The sequence below is a fragment of the Parasteatoda tepidariorum genome, chromosome 4, assembly GCF_982258835.1.
Source record: "Parasteatoda tepidariorum strain Cologne lab strain chromosome 4, Ptep-v5.0, whole genome shotgun sequence".
Taxonomy (NCBI): Eukaryota; Metazoa; Arthropoda; class Arachnida; order Araneae; family Theridiidae; genus Parasteatoda; species Parasteatoda tepidariorum.
In genome coordinates this window covers 85,123,067-85,135,659 of record NC_141758.1, presented here as the reverse complement: position 1 = coordinate 85,135,659, position 12,593 = coordinate 85,123,067, and the positions used below count along the sequence as shown (strand labels likewise).

Here is a 12,593-nt window from a genome sequence, read left to right as displayed (position 1 = left end):
TGTTTGTAAATTTATTTGGCAACAATCATGAACAGCTGCAAAATGTAAATAAACAGATGTGCATTTTTTTTCGCAATTTATCTACGAAAAGCATGGCTAATGAATTTGATGATTTATTTGAAAATTTTGTATCAACTCATGAACAACAACTGAAGAAACTTGCAATCCCGCAGAGCAAGTGGAAGCATTTATTCAAGAAATTAAATCTATCGGTAATGCGGGAAATGATTTTTTTAAAGACATGAAAAGAAAGCAAAAAAAAAAAAGTTTTGTAATTAAAATTTTATGTATTTGTGTATTATTTGTAATAGAAAACCTTAAATTTTGGTTAAAATGTGTTCAAATTATTTTGAAAATATTTCGTAGTAATATTCTAATTTAACTTATTTACGAAACTTAATAAATTTATTTCAATGTTATGTGTACTTGGTGTGTTTAAAAATTTTTCATCAAATAATTTTTTCCGTATTTTTTTTTTTTTTTTTGTTGAAAAAATTCATGGAAATTTTTATTTTTTACTAATGTTGCTTTTAATCCATACATGCTGTTAAAATGATAAGAGCAAAATACAACACAATAACTATTGCAAACTGCATTGTATGTGATTTACAAATGTATTGTCTCATTTCTTTTTCTTCATAGTCTTAAAACTTCTGATAATTGGGAATTGTGATAATTTAAAAAAACACTTAATTTTTTATATTATTTGTATTTTCTTTATTGAGATGCTCTATATTAAAATTATTATTTTTTGTTCTTGCAGTCATTTGATGCTGGAAATGATTTTATTTATTCTCAAGTAAGTAAAATAAAGATTTTCTTTATTCAAATTTTTCTTTATGAATCTTGTTTTTCTACACAAAATTAATTCACTGATGATCATACTACGTGTACACATGTTTCCAAACAACTTTGTGATTACTTATATACCATAAAAGTCGGTTACAATTTTACAATAGCAGACTGATTTATCATTGCGGTGGGTTCTTAGTTTCATTATAGTGAGCTCTTAAGCTGTAGAAGGAAATTGACACATTTTCCTCTTTATTTGAAACAACTATTTTGATTAAGAGAATTTAACTAAGTGAATTTAAAAGAAAAGTTACAACACAAAGAATGAGTAATGTCTCAATTTTGATGAAACATGCTACTTGGTGACAAAAACACAGACCAAAACATAAAATCAAAAAACTAATAGAGATTCCCTTACATCGATTGCTGGTCCAGGGGCACATTGATAATTATTTTGTTAATTTTAAGGGTAGACCCCACCCTGAATATTTCAAAAATTCAAAAAAAAATATTTATTGCATTTTTCGAATCTTTGTACTCTTTCTAATGTCTGTCTAAAACGATTTTTCGGTACCTAACTTCGTTTGGAAGTTATGCCGGTGAATAGAGAGTCGTCGCTAAGCAGGTAGAAAGGCCTGTTCGGCCGGATTAGGACGGGCGACATTCTTTTTGTGTCTCATCCATTCTGTTGACTGTATATAGAAGCTTATTGTGGGTATTTCATTTATTGACCATTATATGTATGAAATTAAACGTTTTTCTCTACCATAAGTCAAAACTTTAAACGCTTTCTTCTCAAAACGCTGTTTTTTGACCTGGACGAAGGTTTTTCTCATAATCTATGCACTGAAATAAGCTGTTCTTTATTTTAAATCACGTAAAAATATATTCTTTAGAAAGTAGCATAGGATTTTTTTGATATTTTTATATTTCGATTTTGTATTAGCATTTTAATAAATATTTTTTTAATGTAAAACTGAACTTTTTTTTTAACATGGAGCTGCCACCAACTAATTTTTTATTATTTTGTAAAAGAAAAAATTTTAAAATATACTTAAATTGTAGTTAAATAACATAAAAGAAACAAGGAGTCTCTGCATTGTCTCTATTACTTAAAAAAAATTCAAGAAAAACGTTAATATTTTACCATCTCAGGGTGGAGTCCCCCCTCAAGCCCTGTATAATTCTTATAAAAACTAGTATGACTGTTAAAAAATTAATTTTCACAACATTACATACTCTAGTTTCTATCACCCTACCAAATTAAATTGGTGTATAGTACAGATATTGTTGTGAAGCGATTTGTTCAGTGATAGATTTTTTTATTAACTTAAGATAGTTTATTTCCTATATCTTTAAAAAATAAGATGTTATGTCGTTATTTAAACATTTCTTGTAAAATGTTTAGGAGACTGAAACAAATGTGCAGAAAACTAATGTTTAAAATTATTTTAGGTTTCAGATGATGATGAAAATTCTGAAGAAGAGGGTGGTCAACTAAGGGTGTTTACTAAATATTCTATGGATCCTGATGACGATGACCAGTAATAATCAGAGATATTTTTTTTATTTGGTTTTCGACTATAGTCATTATTTATTTTATCACTCATGTTTAATTCATAATAATTTTATAAAAAAGCTTTTTTTTTTAAATTTTTTTTTTTTTTTTTTTACCCTTTTAAGATTTTTCTTATCTGCAAATGTTTGATAAAAGATTCATTTTCATTAATTAGGTTAGGTTTCGAGTTTTGCGAATAAAAGAAGTTATTTTGTTTTTTGCTTTGTTATTAGTTAAATTTATTTTCAAGAGTATTTTGATTTTATTAGAGCTTATAATTTAAATATATTAATTGAAAATAATGTTGTTAGTTTTATGTCTGTATGATTTTGAAATATATATTACTCCTCAATAGCAAGGTTACGTATGATGTTCAGCGACAAGATTTTTAATAATTACTAATGTTCTGTAGATATTGTCAAAAATGAATAGTTCTCATTGGTTAAAATGTTAGCATTTTTAAAAATTACTAATATTAATTAATTATTAATTAATTAATGATAGTAATTTTTATTTAATTAATATTATGTAATTAATGCAATTAATATTTATTAATTAATTACTAATATTAATTAATTAATATTAATTATTAAAATATAGATAAGTGATAATGGCACTTATATTCATTCATTCTATATTTAAAATAAGGGAAATATTCTTTGATTTTTATTAAAATATAGATAAGTGATACGCTTTAACATTTTCAATCTCTGAAGTGTTAACGTGAAATCCCAAATTTGCAAAACTGGCTGGAGTTAGCAGTCTACTTGACAAATGTTTGGTTATCTAGTAACATAATAATAATTAAATATATTACCATTTATATATATTAACACATATAATAAATATATTAAAATTTTTTAATGTCTTGATATAAGTCATCTTATTATGAATGAAAATAAAACATAATAAAATGCTTTTTGTTATCATACAATGCTTTTATTGTAATTATGAGAAAAAAATTTATTTTTTAGCATATATTTAATTGATCATGCCTTCACATACACACTAAACATTGCAAGGACAGTTTTGGCTGGATTGGAGAATTTACTTGATAGAATGTGTAACATCATGAATGTATCTCAAGAAAATTTATCAAAAGAAGAAAAAATCAATATTGTACTTAGTAAAATGTGGAAGTAAGTTTCTTTCTTTTGCCTTACGCATGTCTTTCTTCCTATCTATATCATGTTAAAAAAAATATTATCTTCAGTTCAATGTTAGTTTACTAGATTTTTTTGTATAACTAGTAAACTAATATTCTCATTTTTACTGATACTCAATGCAAAGATCAGGGGTTTTCTAATTATTTCAAGTTGTGGAATTATGTTAAAAGATTTAAAACGTTTTCATCGCACCTAAACTTGTTATACCTGCTTCTAATATATTATATTTTATTGTGGAACTATTAGGGACAAATGGAATGGTAAATAGCATGAATATAAAATTATTATTATAACTTAAAGTAATTAGAATTAAATTGATTCTAGGCAATTATTAGTAAGTTAAATTAATGGTAGTGCATACTTAATTTGCTTTTTGTGTAAATGGCACTGATGAAGCTGCATGTGTGTTTAGTGTGATGGGTAAGTTCCTGCTGCTCATTCTCAATGCAGATACATTCAAATCCCAAAATAAAGCTCAGGATATTTCTAATGAAGCTATATTAGTACTCCCAAAATAAGTATTTGGAAGAGAACTGCTATGGCTCAGTGGATAGAGCGTTCGCTTTCCAATGAGGTGGACCGGGTTCAAATCCCAGCGATGGCTGGTCAATACGAATCCGCATCCAGCTTGCACTGGCCACATTGCTGACGGGAAATATCCTCAGTGGTAGATGGATCATGGGTTAGAGTCCCCTTTTCGTCAGGTTAATTTCATCAAGAAGTCTACCACAAAGACAAATTTCTCCCAATACTTGATCCAGGAGTTCTCTTGTCTTATGGATTGTGTTCAAAATTACAAGGCTGCTTAGTTGAACATTAGTAGTCGTAAAATTAGTAGTCGTATAGTCTGTTCAACGACGGTTATAAAATAAAATAAAAATTACTTGGAACACTTAATCTTTTTGTGTGTCACAGTGCTTATGACACTGAGCCAACATTTAAAACACTTTAACTCTATCTCCAACGGCAGCTTAAAATTCACCTAGCTTCTAATGTTTCAGTTTGTGCTTGTTTGAAAAGTGATGTAACTTCTCTAATTGCATTGCCATAATCACACCATTGGTGTTGTAATTGTGGATTCTTTATCTCCAAAAAACTCTTGTCCAGCTACTGGTTTTGTGGAAGTGCTTAATTTCTCTTTTTAATCACTTTATATGATTTTGCACTCTAAATGGAAATGAGGGAATGGTAAAGAATGTGTTCATAATTTATATTTTGTTTTTAAAAATGTGATGCATCAGTTTCATGAAAATAAAATTGAATTTAACGTGTATAATTAGTTCCTATTAAATACCTATCGACGTTGTTTTTGTTTGACTATTTGTTTATCTTATAAAATTGTTGTAACTAAATGTGTTTAATTTTATTTTTAGGTTCAACAACTCATATGTTGTGAAGAACTCAGAACAAGTAAGTAATTTTAGTGTTTTTAAAATACCTTGAATTTTTTTATACCTGCCAATATTTTTGTGAGTAACTGGACATGTGGTGTCAGAGATTATAATTTCACAAATTTTTAAGGAGTACAAAAAAAATTCACCCTATATTTAAATTTAGGTAAAAAAATTTAAAAAAAAAAAAAACAGCTTCATAACTGTTAATTATTAAAAACACACTTGTTTTCTCATGTTTTAAAACAATTTTTTTGGTTTTTGGTTAATTTTGGTATAAAAGAAATCTTCATATTTTTATTATATTAGTTTATATTATAATTTAAAACTTGAAATATAATCATTTAAATGATTTATTTATAATAATTCTCAGGTTACTGTATCTATTTTTTATTATTTGTCATCCTTCTTTCGCATTAAACTACTAACATAAGAACACATTAAAATTTCAGTTACAAAACATTTAAATAGTGCTCTAAAAGTATTTCAAAAAGGCATTACAAGTTTTTTTGATTAAAAAAAATTGCCTATGTGTAAATGTTCTGATCCAATTGAATATCTATAGCTCCTTTCTTAATAGTTGAAAAAAAAATATATGCTACTTCATTTACTGAATTTTTTAAAAAAAATATTTGTTTGAAATGCATATAATTTTTTACCAGTGATACACCGTTTAAAAATTCCATTTATTTTTTAAGGATGAGTCTTTTGTTAGGTGGTGGTATATAATGGATGAGTTTGGATCTGCTATCAGACACTCAGAAGAACCTAATTTTATAATAGTACCCTTTTTTTATGCACCAGACAATGTGACATATTCACTTCTTTTTCCAAAAGTTTCTGTTCTAGAAGGAGGTAGGTCATTTATTTTGTGAATTTTTATTATTTACCATAACAAAATAAATTAAAATTTCTTTTTATGTTAGTCCTTTACATTACTAGTTTTGTAAAAAAACAGTTTTTAGGATACTAAAAAGAATATGTACTTATTATAGATTTATTTTAGTTAGTATTCTGCCCAGAAGCAGAAAGTGCCTAAAACTGTGCCGTACTGTATTTATTTTGTGAATTTTTATTATTTACCATAACAAAATAAATTAAAATTTCTTTTTATTTTAGTCCTTTACATTACTAGTTTTGTAAAAAAAAACAGTTTTTAGGATACTAAAAAGAATATGTACTTATTATAGATTTATTTTAGTTAGTATTCTGCCCAGAAGCAGAAAGTGCCTAAAACTGTGCCGTACGTCGCAGAACAAACGAAGTCCTGCAGAACAATTTGTATCGTGAATAAGTGACAGCATTTTCCTGCTAACCCCCGATCACCTGCCTTCGGTAGTCTTGCAGAGCAATTCCCAACCCTGATCTCATACATTCTTCGGTAGACCATAATGACCTGACGGTTTAAAAGTTACTCTCATAATCTTGCAGAACATTTCCTTCCACCATCTCATTCATCACCCCTACATTTTTAGATAAATTTTCTTATGTTTAAATTTTTGACTTAAAAATCCTTGATAAGCCGCTTTACTCCTTTTGTTTACTTGTTAAATTCAGAGATTTCTAATTTCATAAAGTTTCTGACTTCTATATTTTCCATTCCCATTTCAGAAGCAATTTGTGAATCGTGAGGAGCCACGATTGACAGAATTGTTTCTAAAAGACCAAATGTTTTCGATGGAGATGAAGAAGTTGTTGGAACAACAGACTAGCGAATGTTTGTGTTTGCAAATGGTGCACCATCTGGGCACTAGTCCTTTCGAAAGATTTTTAAGGCAGCCCTTATTTTAATGTTCGGACCTTCATATCATAGGCATTTAATTAATAATTCAGCATCATTAACAAAATTTTGTACTTCAAAAGTGATTGAGAAGGTAACAAATCAAGAATGTTTACCTTGATTTAAAAAAGAATGTTGTGCATCTGTGTATGATCCTGTATTTTAATAAATTAAAATGTAGTATTTTAACGTAAAGTTGACTTTTTTTCGCTGTGAAATGCTTGCCGAACATTTGTATAAATCAATAAGTCCTGTTGCAGAACATTTGAAAATATTCTGCTTATGGGGTATTCTGCATATAAATCTGAAAATTGCTTAAGAAAACAAAAACTTTGTTCTATTTTCATTAGTTTCTCATTATTTTCTCACTAGTTTCATATTAGTTCTCATTAGTATGAGAGAATTTACATTAGTCAGAGAGAATTTATTTCATTAGTAAACTTTGTTCTATTTTCATTATTTTTTCACTAGTTTCGTATAAGTTCTCATTAGTAAGAGAGAATTTACTTTACCTTAGTCAGAGAGAATTTATTTCATTAGTAAGAGAGAATTTACTATTTATACTTTTCAGCTTTGTTATTATCTTAAACAAATTTTGTGTACCTTATATTTAAGCTTCAGCCACTTGAACTTAAATTTGTCCATTCTCCTTGTATAATAAAATGTTTCTGAAATTTTAAAATATTTATTTCCAGGAACTTTCTTGGCTAGTAATACAGTATGTTCTCGACATCTCAAAGTTGAAGGGATGCCAAAAGAGTTTTGAGATAGCGAGTTTTCGAGATAATCAAAGCTAAATATGTACTAAAAAGTGTAAAAATATATTCTGAAATAGCACTGCAAAAAGTATTACAGTACAGAACCCGTTATCCGGAAATCAGAAAACCGGAAAACCAAAAAACCGGAACGAAATTCGAGAAATTTTCCCGCCATTTTTTTTAAAAGATATTTTTTTTCCTCATAAGATTTTAGGATTTTTCTTTCTTTTTTGAAGGATGTTTACCTTACCATCACTTTGGAAATAATCATTAGTGTATTACTTCATTGTTTTTTCCTCTTTTTAAGATTATTTCCATAATTTTTTTTTTTTTTTAGTTGGATTTAACAATAAAAAAAACTGCTTTTTGTAGTGATTCAGAAAACCGGAAAAATCAGTTATCCGGAATAGCGATGGTCCCGATCGTTCCGGATAATCGGTTCCCTACTGTATCATGAAATATAAGAACAACTACTGATAATTATGTATGTAATGATAGTTGACTATGAGTCTAAATACAGCAATGATATTTAAAAGTAAGACGAAACTAATTATGCATTAAATAGAAAAGAATTGGTTTACTATAAACTTACACTGTGATTTTTACGAAAAAATTCTTTTTATGTTTCGAAAAATATTCGACATAGCAATGTTTTGAAAAGAAACTCTTCGGCCTAAGAAATCAAATTAATATTAGCTGACATGTTATGCCAAGGGGGTAAATATATATATATATTTTTTTTATATAACATGAATTTCCAGATATAGAAGTTTGAGATATCGAGAGTATACTGTATGTGTTTGTCCTGGAAAATTGCAAAAGATAAATATTTTGTTCCATTCTGACTAATTCTAATTTAGTTTTTAATTTGTTTACAGTTTTATTGTTATTATGTCAAAAGAATTACGAGCACCATATGTTAAATTTTCATTTTTTTAAATATTATTGTTTGCTTTTTTTTAAAGAGGAAGTTACTTGTTGCTATCCACGATTTCAAATGTCGATGTTGGATGAAATGAAAGCAGTATTGAAATATCCCTGGGAAAAGTGTGACTTATCATATATAGATTTCAACCAAACTGAACCAGATTTTGAATACTTGACAGTAAGTATTGCCATTAAAATTTTAAATCATATTTTATCATCTGATTTTTCTTTCATAATGATCTATTTAAGAGGCAGGGTGCCTAGTATTTTTAAAAATTGCATAAATGTGCTTATTTTTGATTTAATTTTTTTTTAAAAGCCCTTTCAGGTGCTTTTTTTATTTAGGGTTTGTAAAAAGTGCTTAATTTTCTATCTTTTAAAAGATTTTTTTTTTCTGTGTCAATTGTCGTTCTAAATTACAAAAAATACATGATTTTTACAATTTTCTCTGCAATTTTTATCAGAAACTAGTTATTTTATCATGGTTATGAAAAGTTTGTGAATTTACTTTATTTTACGTTTATAAATTCAAAACTTTAAGAAAAATTTATTTTATTACTGCCAATTATTATTGTTTATTTTTTTAGAAAGTGGTTACAAAAGTTTTTTCAGTGCTTAAAGGGTGCTTATTTTTTGATGAAAAATCTGGCTATGCACCCTGAAAAACGTTTAGCTATGTGTATAACGGTAGGGAAAAAATTGTATTCTGAAAAAGTTTTTGTATTATAAGATGTAAATTTCATGGTTTACAAAAGTTGTATCTAATATATGCTAATTAAGTAGTATTAAGATATAAAATTAGACAGGTTAGTGGTTAAGATATAAAATTAAACACAAAACATATTTCTCTGAGTTAAAATGTATTTTTTGCAAGATTGTAGTCATTGAGCCTCAAAATATGAAAGAGAACTGCCCTGGAAAATATAGTAATAATATTGTAGTCGGGATGTCAGTGAACAGTTTCTCAATGTGTTTTTTTTATCATTATTATTATTTTACTTATGTGTTTAAGATTTTCACTTTATTTGTAAAATTAATAGGGTAAAGCAAAAAATCTTTTTACCATACTAGAAAACAGTTAATAAATACTACAGGGAAAAATAATTTATAACCAGAGTTCTCCCTAGAAATAAAAAGGGCAGGATCCTTCCTCACTTAACATCTTAAATATTTATCTGTGTAAGATTACGTAAAAACTGAATTTTATGCCCAAGTGTTTTTAAATTATGCTCCCCCACTAATTTAATGAGTATATTTCGAATAGCAATTCTCTCTCATTATCAAAATAAGATTTGTAGTTTATAAAAATAATTAATGGCATGTACATATATTTTTTCTTCAAAAAAATGACTAATAAAAAAAACAACCTTGAAAGCTTTTTTTTCTGTAATTTAAATCGAAAATTATGAGAAAATAAACATTTAAAGATGATTTTTTTTTAAAAAAAAATCATCTTTATTTTATTTAGGTATCTTTATTTTATTTAGGTATTTATTAAAAAAATAGTTTTAAAAATCACTTAAAATTTTTTTAAATATTTCCTTCCCCCCCCCCCTAAAAATATACTTATAAAAATTTAACCAATTGAAGAATAATCCTAATAAAGTAAATATTTGTAATAGTAATCAGAATTGAACCTATAACCACAGATAATTTTACCAGTATGTAATTATTATTTAAAAACACTGAATACATTTTTTTCAAAATGGAATCTGAATAAAAAAGGCAGTGTTTTTAAGGGATGGCTGCATTACTTTTACAAAAAAGGCAAAGAGAGTGCATTTATTGACCTCAAAGGTTAAGCAGGGGGGCACCCTTCAAATAATGCTTGGGGATAATACTGTTATAACAATTATAAGTTAAGTTAATAAGTTAATAATTATTTTAAATCTTTAGATCTAAAAATTTTGTGCTTATTTTTTTAAGTGTTTTAATTTAACGAAAATTTAAATAATTTGGTTGAATAGTTCCTAAAATTACTATTTTAAAAATAAATTTTTGTTAAAGCACTTATAATTTTAAATCACTTTTAATTGGTTTATTTTAAAAGTACATAGTTTACCTTGTATGTAATTATGCATTATAATTGAAGTTTTTTTTAGATTACTAAATTAAGTGATAATAATTATTAATCAGAAATTATTTATTATAATGTAAAAATTCATGAAAGATGTAAGGCAAGACAAATAGATTTTTTATTGCTTATGATTTCCAGTTATAAGATTTACATATAGATTGTTTTGACAAGAAAGAGTTATTTGCTTCTTGTTTAAACATTTTTCTTCTACTGATAGTCATGGTTAATAGTGTCTTTAATTAAATTTTTCAGTCTGGTCGCGTTGTTGAAGAGCTACCTGACATTGGCATCGAAATTCCAAATCTATTGGATATTAAGAAAATTAAAGTGTATACTGACTATCCTGAAGTTTCTGAATTTTTAACAATTCCTCGATTTTATTTCACAAATGAAAAAAGTGAAGCTCATATACTCTGGTTAGCTGGACGGGTATATGATTATAGGTAAGTTTTTTTGCTTATGAATATTAAGTGCTCCATGTTATAATGCTAATAAAACTGACAACTGCAGGATGCATAAAAAATTTTTTTTTCACCATTGTTACTTCAATCCTCTAGGGGTCTTACCAACCTAAAAAAACTTACTAATGATTTATGTTATATTACATTTTCAACATTAAGAAGCTTGTTTTAGTTGCTTTAACAATAAAAATATATGAGAAATCATATTTAGGAATTTAATTTAATTGATATTTTAATTTTGTAACAAGATTGTGTTTACAGTGTTTTGGGGATGTCTCTTTGTGGGGAAAAATGATCTGTGATTTGTTTTGTATATACAGTGTGCTAGACCATTTTAAGATAAAATGTTTTGCATTATTAGTAGTCTTTGTTATGCATTATTGTTTTCATATTCTTTATTCATTGAATGTTTAAAATACTCTTTGCAAATAAAGCAGAAATTATTAGATACTTTGTCAACTACACAAATAATAAAATTATATTTGAATTCCTTATTAGATTTAATAATATCTGAATTGAAATAAAAACCTTGGTATTCAGTATTATTGTTTGAAAAATTTAATTTAAAATAATATAAATTATAATAAAAAATAATTAAAATAACAAAATAATTATAATTAAAATAACAAAATTTCCATTCGCTAACTTCATATACAGACTAATTAAATTTACTAGAAGGAGAAATCGATATGATTTAATTAATATTTTGATGTTGTGTTAAAAGCATTTTGTTTAAAGTTTTTTTTTTTTTAACATATCTTTTTGTGAGGAGAAATGATCTGTAATTTGTTTTGTGCTCTACTATGTGCTAGATCATATTAAGATGGAATGTTATGCATTATTAGTAGTCTTTGGAACAGCAAACTGGTTTTTCCTTTTGTAAAGAACTGTATTTGTCCTTAGAAATTAGTCAATACTATAATTATTTTAACCTTTAGCAATATTTGTTTTAAATTCTCCTTATTGTTTTAAATGTTTTCATTGGTTTAATTATTATTAGAGACAAAAAGATGCACAAATGATTACTAAGAACATCTTTAACTTGTAATAATCTTAATAGCTTTGGTATTAAAATCTCCTTGGACTTTTAAAGCTTAATTATAAAATGCTAGTTGTTGTACATAGTTTCGATATTTGTTTACATCATATGTGTCACCAACATAACACAAGCTACAATACCTTCAGTCCATTTGAGTAACAGTTGAGTTTCAGATCTAGATCATCCTTGCTTCAGTAAATGTGGTAATTTTTTAACTGACTCTGAAATAAACTAAAAATAAAAGTTTTTTTTTGTTAAAATTATTTAAAAAGCATTTAAATTTTCACTAATATGTAATCATAATGTTTACACCAATTAAAACACCTAATTAGGACCAATTCATTCATTCAAGCCCAAGTTAATTGTTATTTGGAGGACTAAAATGAAATAAAAATTGCTCTTACCCAGCTACTATCCAAAAATATCCATAATTAGAAATTGTACAATTCTTTATTCAGAAGTTAAAAATGCAGTAAATAAGTACACTCTAGTTAGTTTGAAATTTTAAAGTGTGTATTGAGTAATGTTTAACAATTTCCTTGGGTCCCGACTTGAGAAAGTTATATATATGTATATAATTTTTTTTTTTTAACTTTTTGAACTGAAGAAAAAATATCATTTACATCCTGCTGCATTAGGTATGT

The 12,593-nt window shown here is 26.5% G+C and overlaps 1 protein-coding gene across 2 annotated transcripts in view; it reads left to right on the top strand.

Annotated features, from left to right (window-relative positions):
• Positions 1–34: 34 nt before the first annotated feature.
• Positions 35–12,593, top strand: part of TTLL12 (Tubulin tyrosine ligase-like 12) — a 39,884-nt gene continuing 27,325 nt past the window's right edge. For both annotated transcript variants that reach the window (XM_043044510.3, XM_016054846.5), the window contains exons 1-8: positions 35–212; positions 764–799; positions 2,248–2,336; positions 3,325–3,489; positions 4,890–4,926; positions 5,606–5,762; positions 8,411–8,550; positions 10,702–10,892. In XM_043044510.3, coding sequence (XP_042900444.2) covers positions 57–212; positions 764–799; positions 2,248–2,336; positions 3,325–3,489; positions 4,890–4,926; positions 5,606–5,762; positions 8,411–8,550; positions 10,702–10,892 — 971 coding nt within the window. In that variant the 5' untranslated portion in view covers positions 35–56. The remainder of the gene's footprint in view (positions 213–763; positions 800–2,247; positions 2,337–3,324; positions 3,490–4,889; positions 4,927–5,605; positions 5,763–8,410; positions 8,551–10,701; positions 10,893–12,593) is intronic.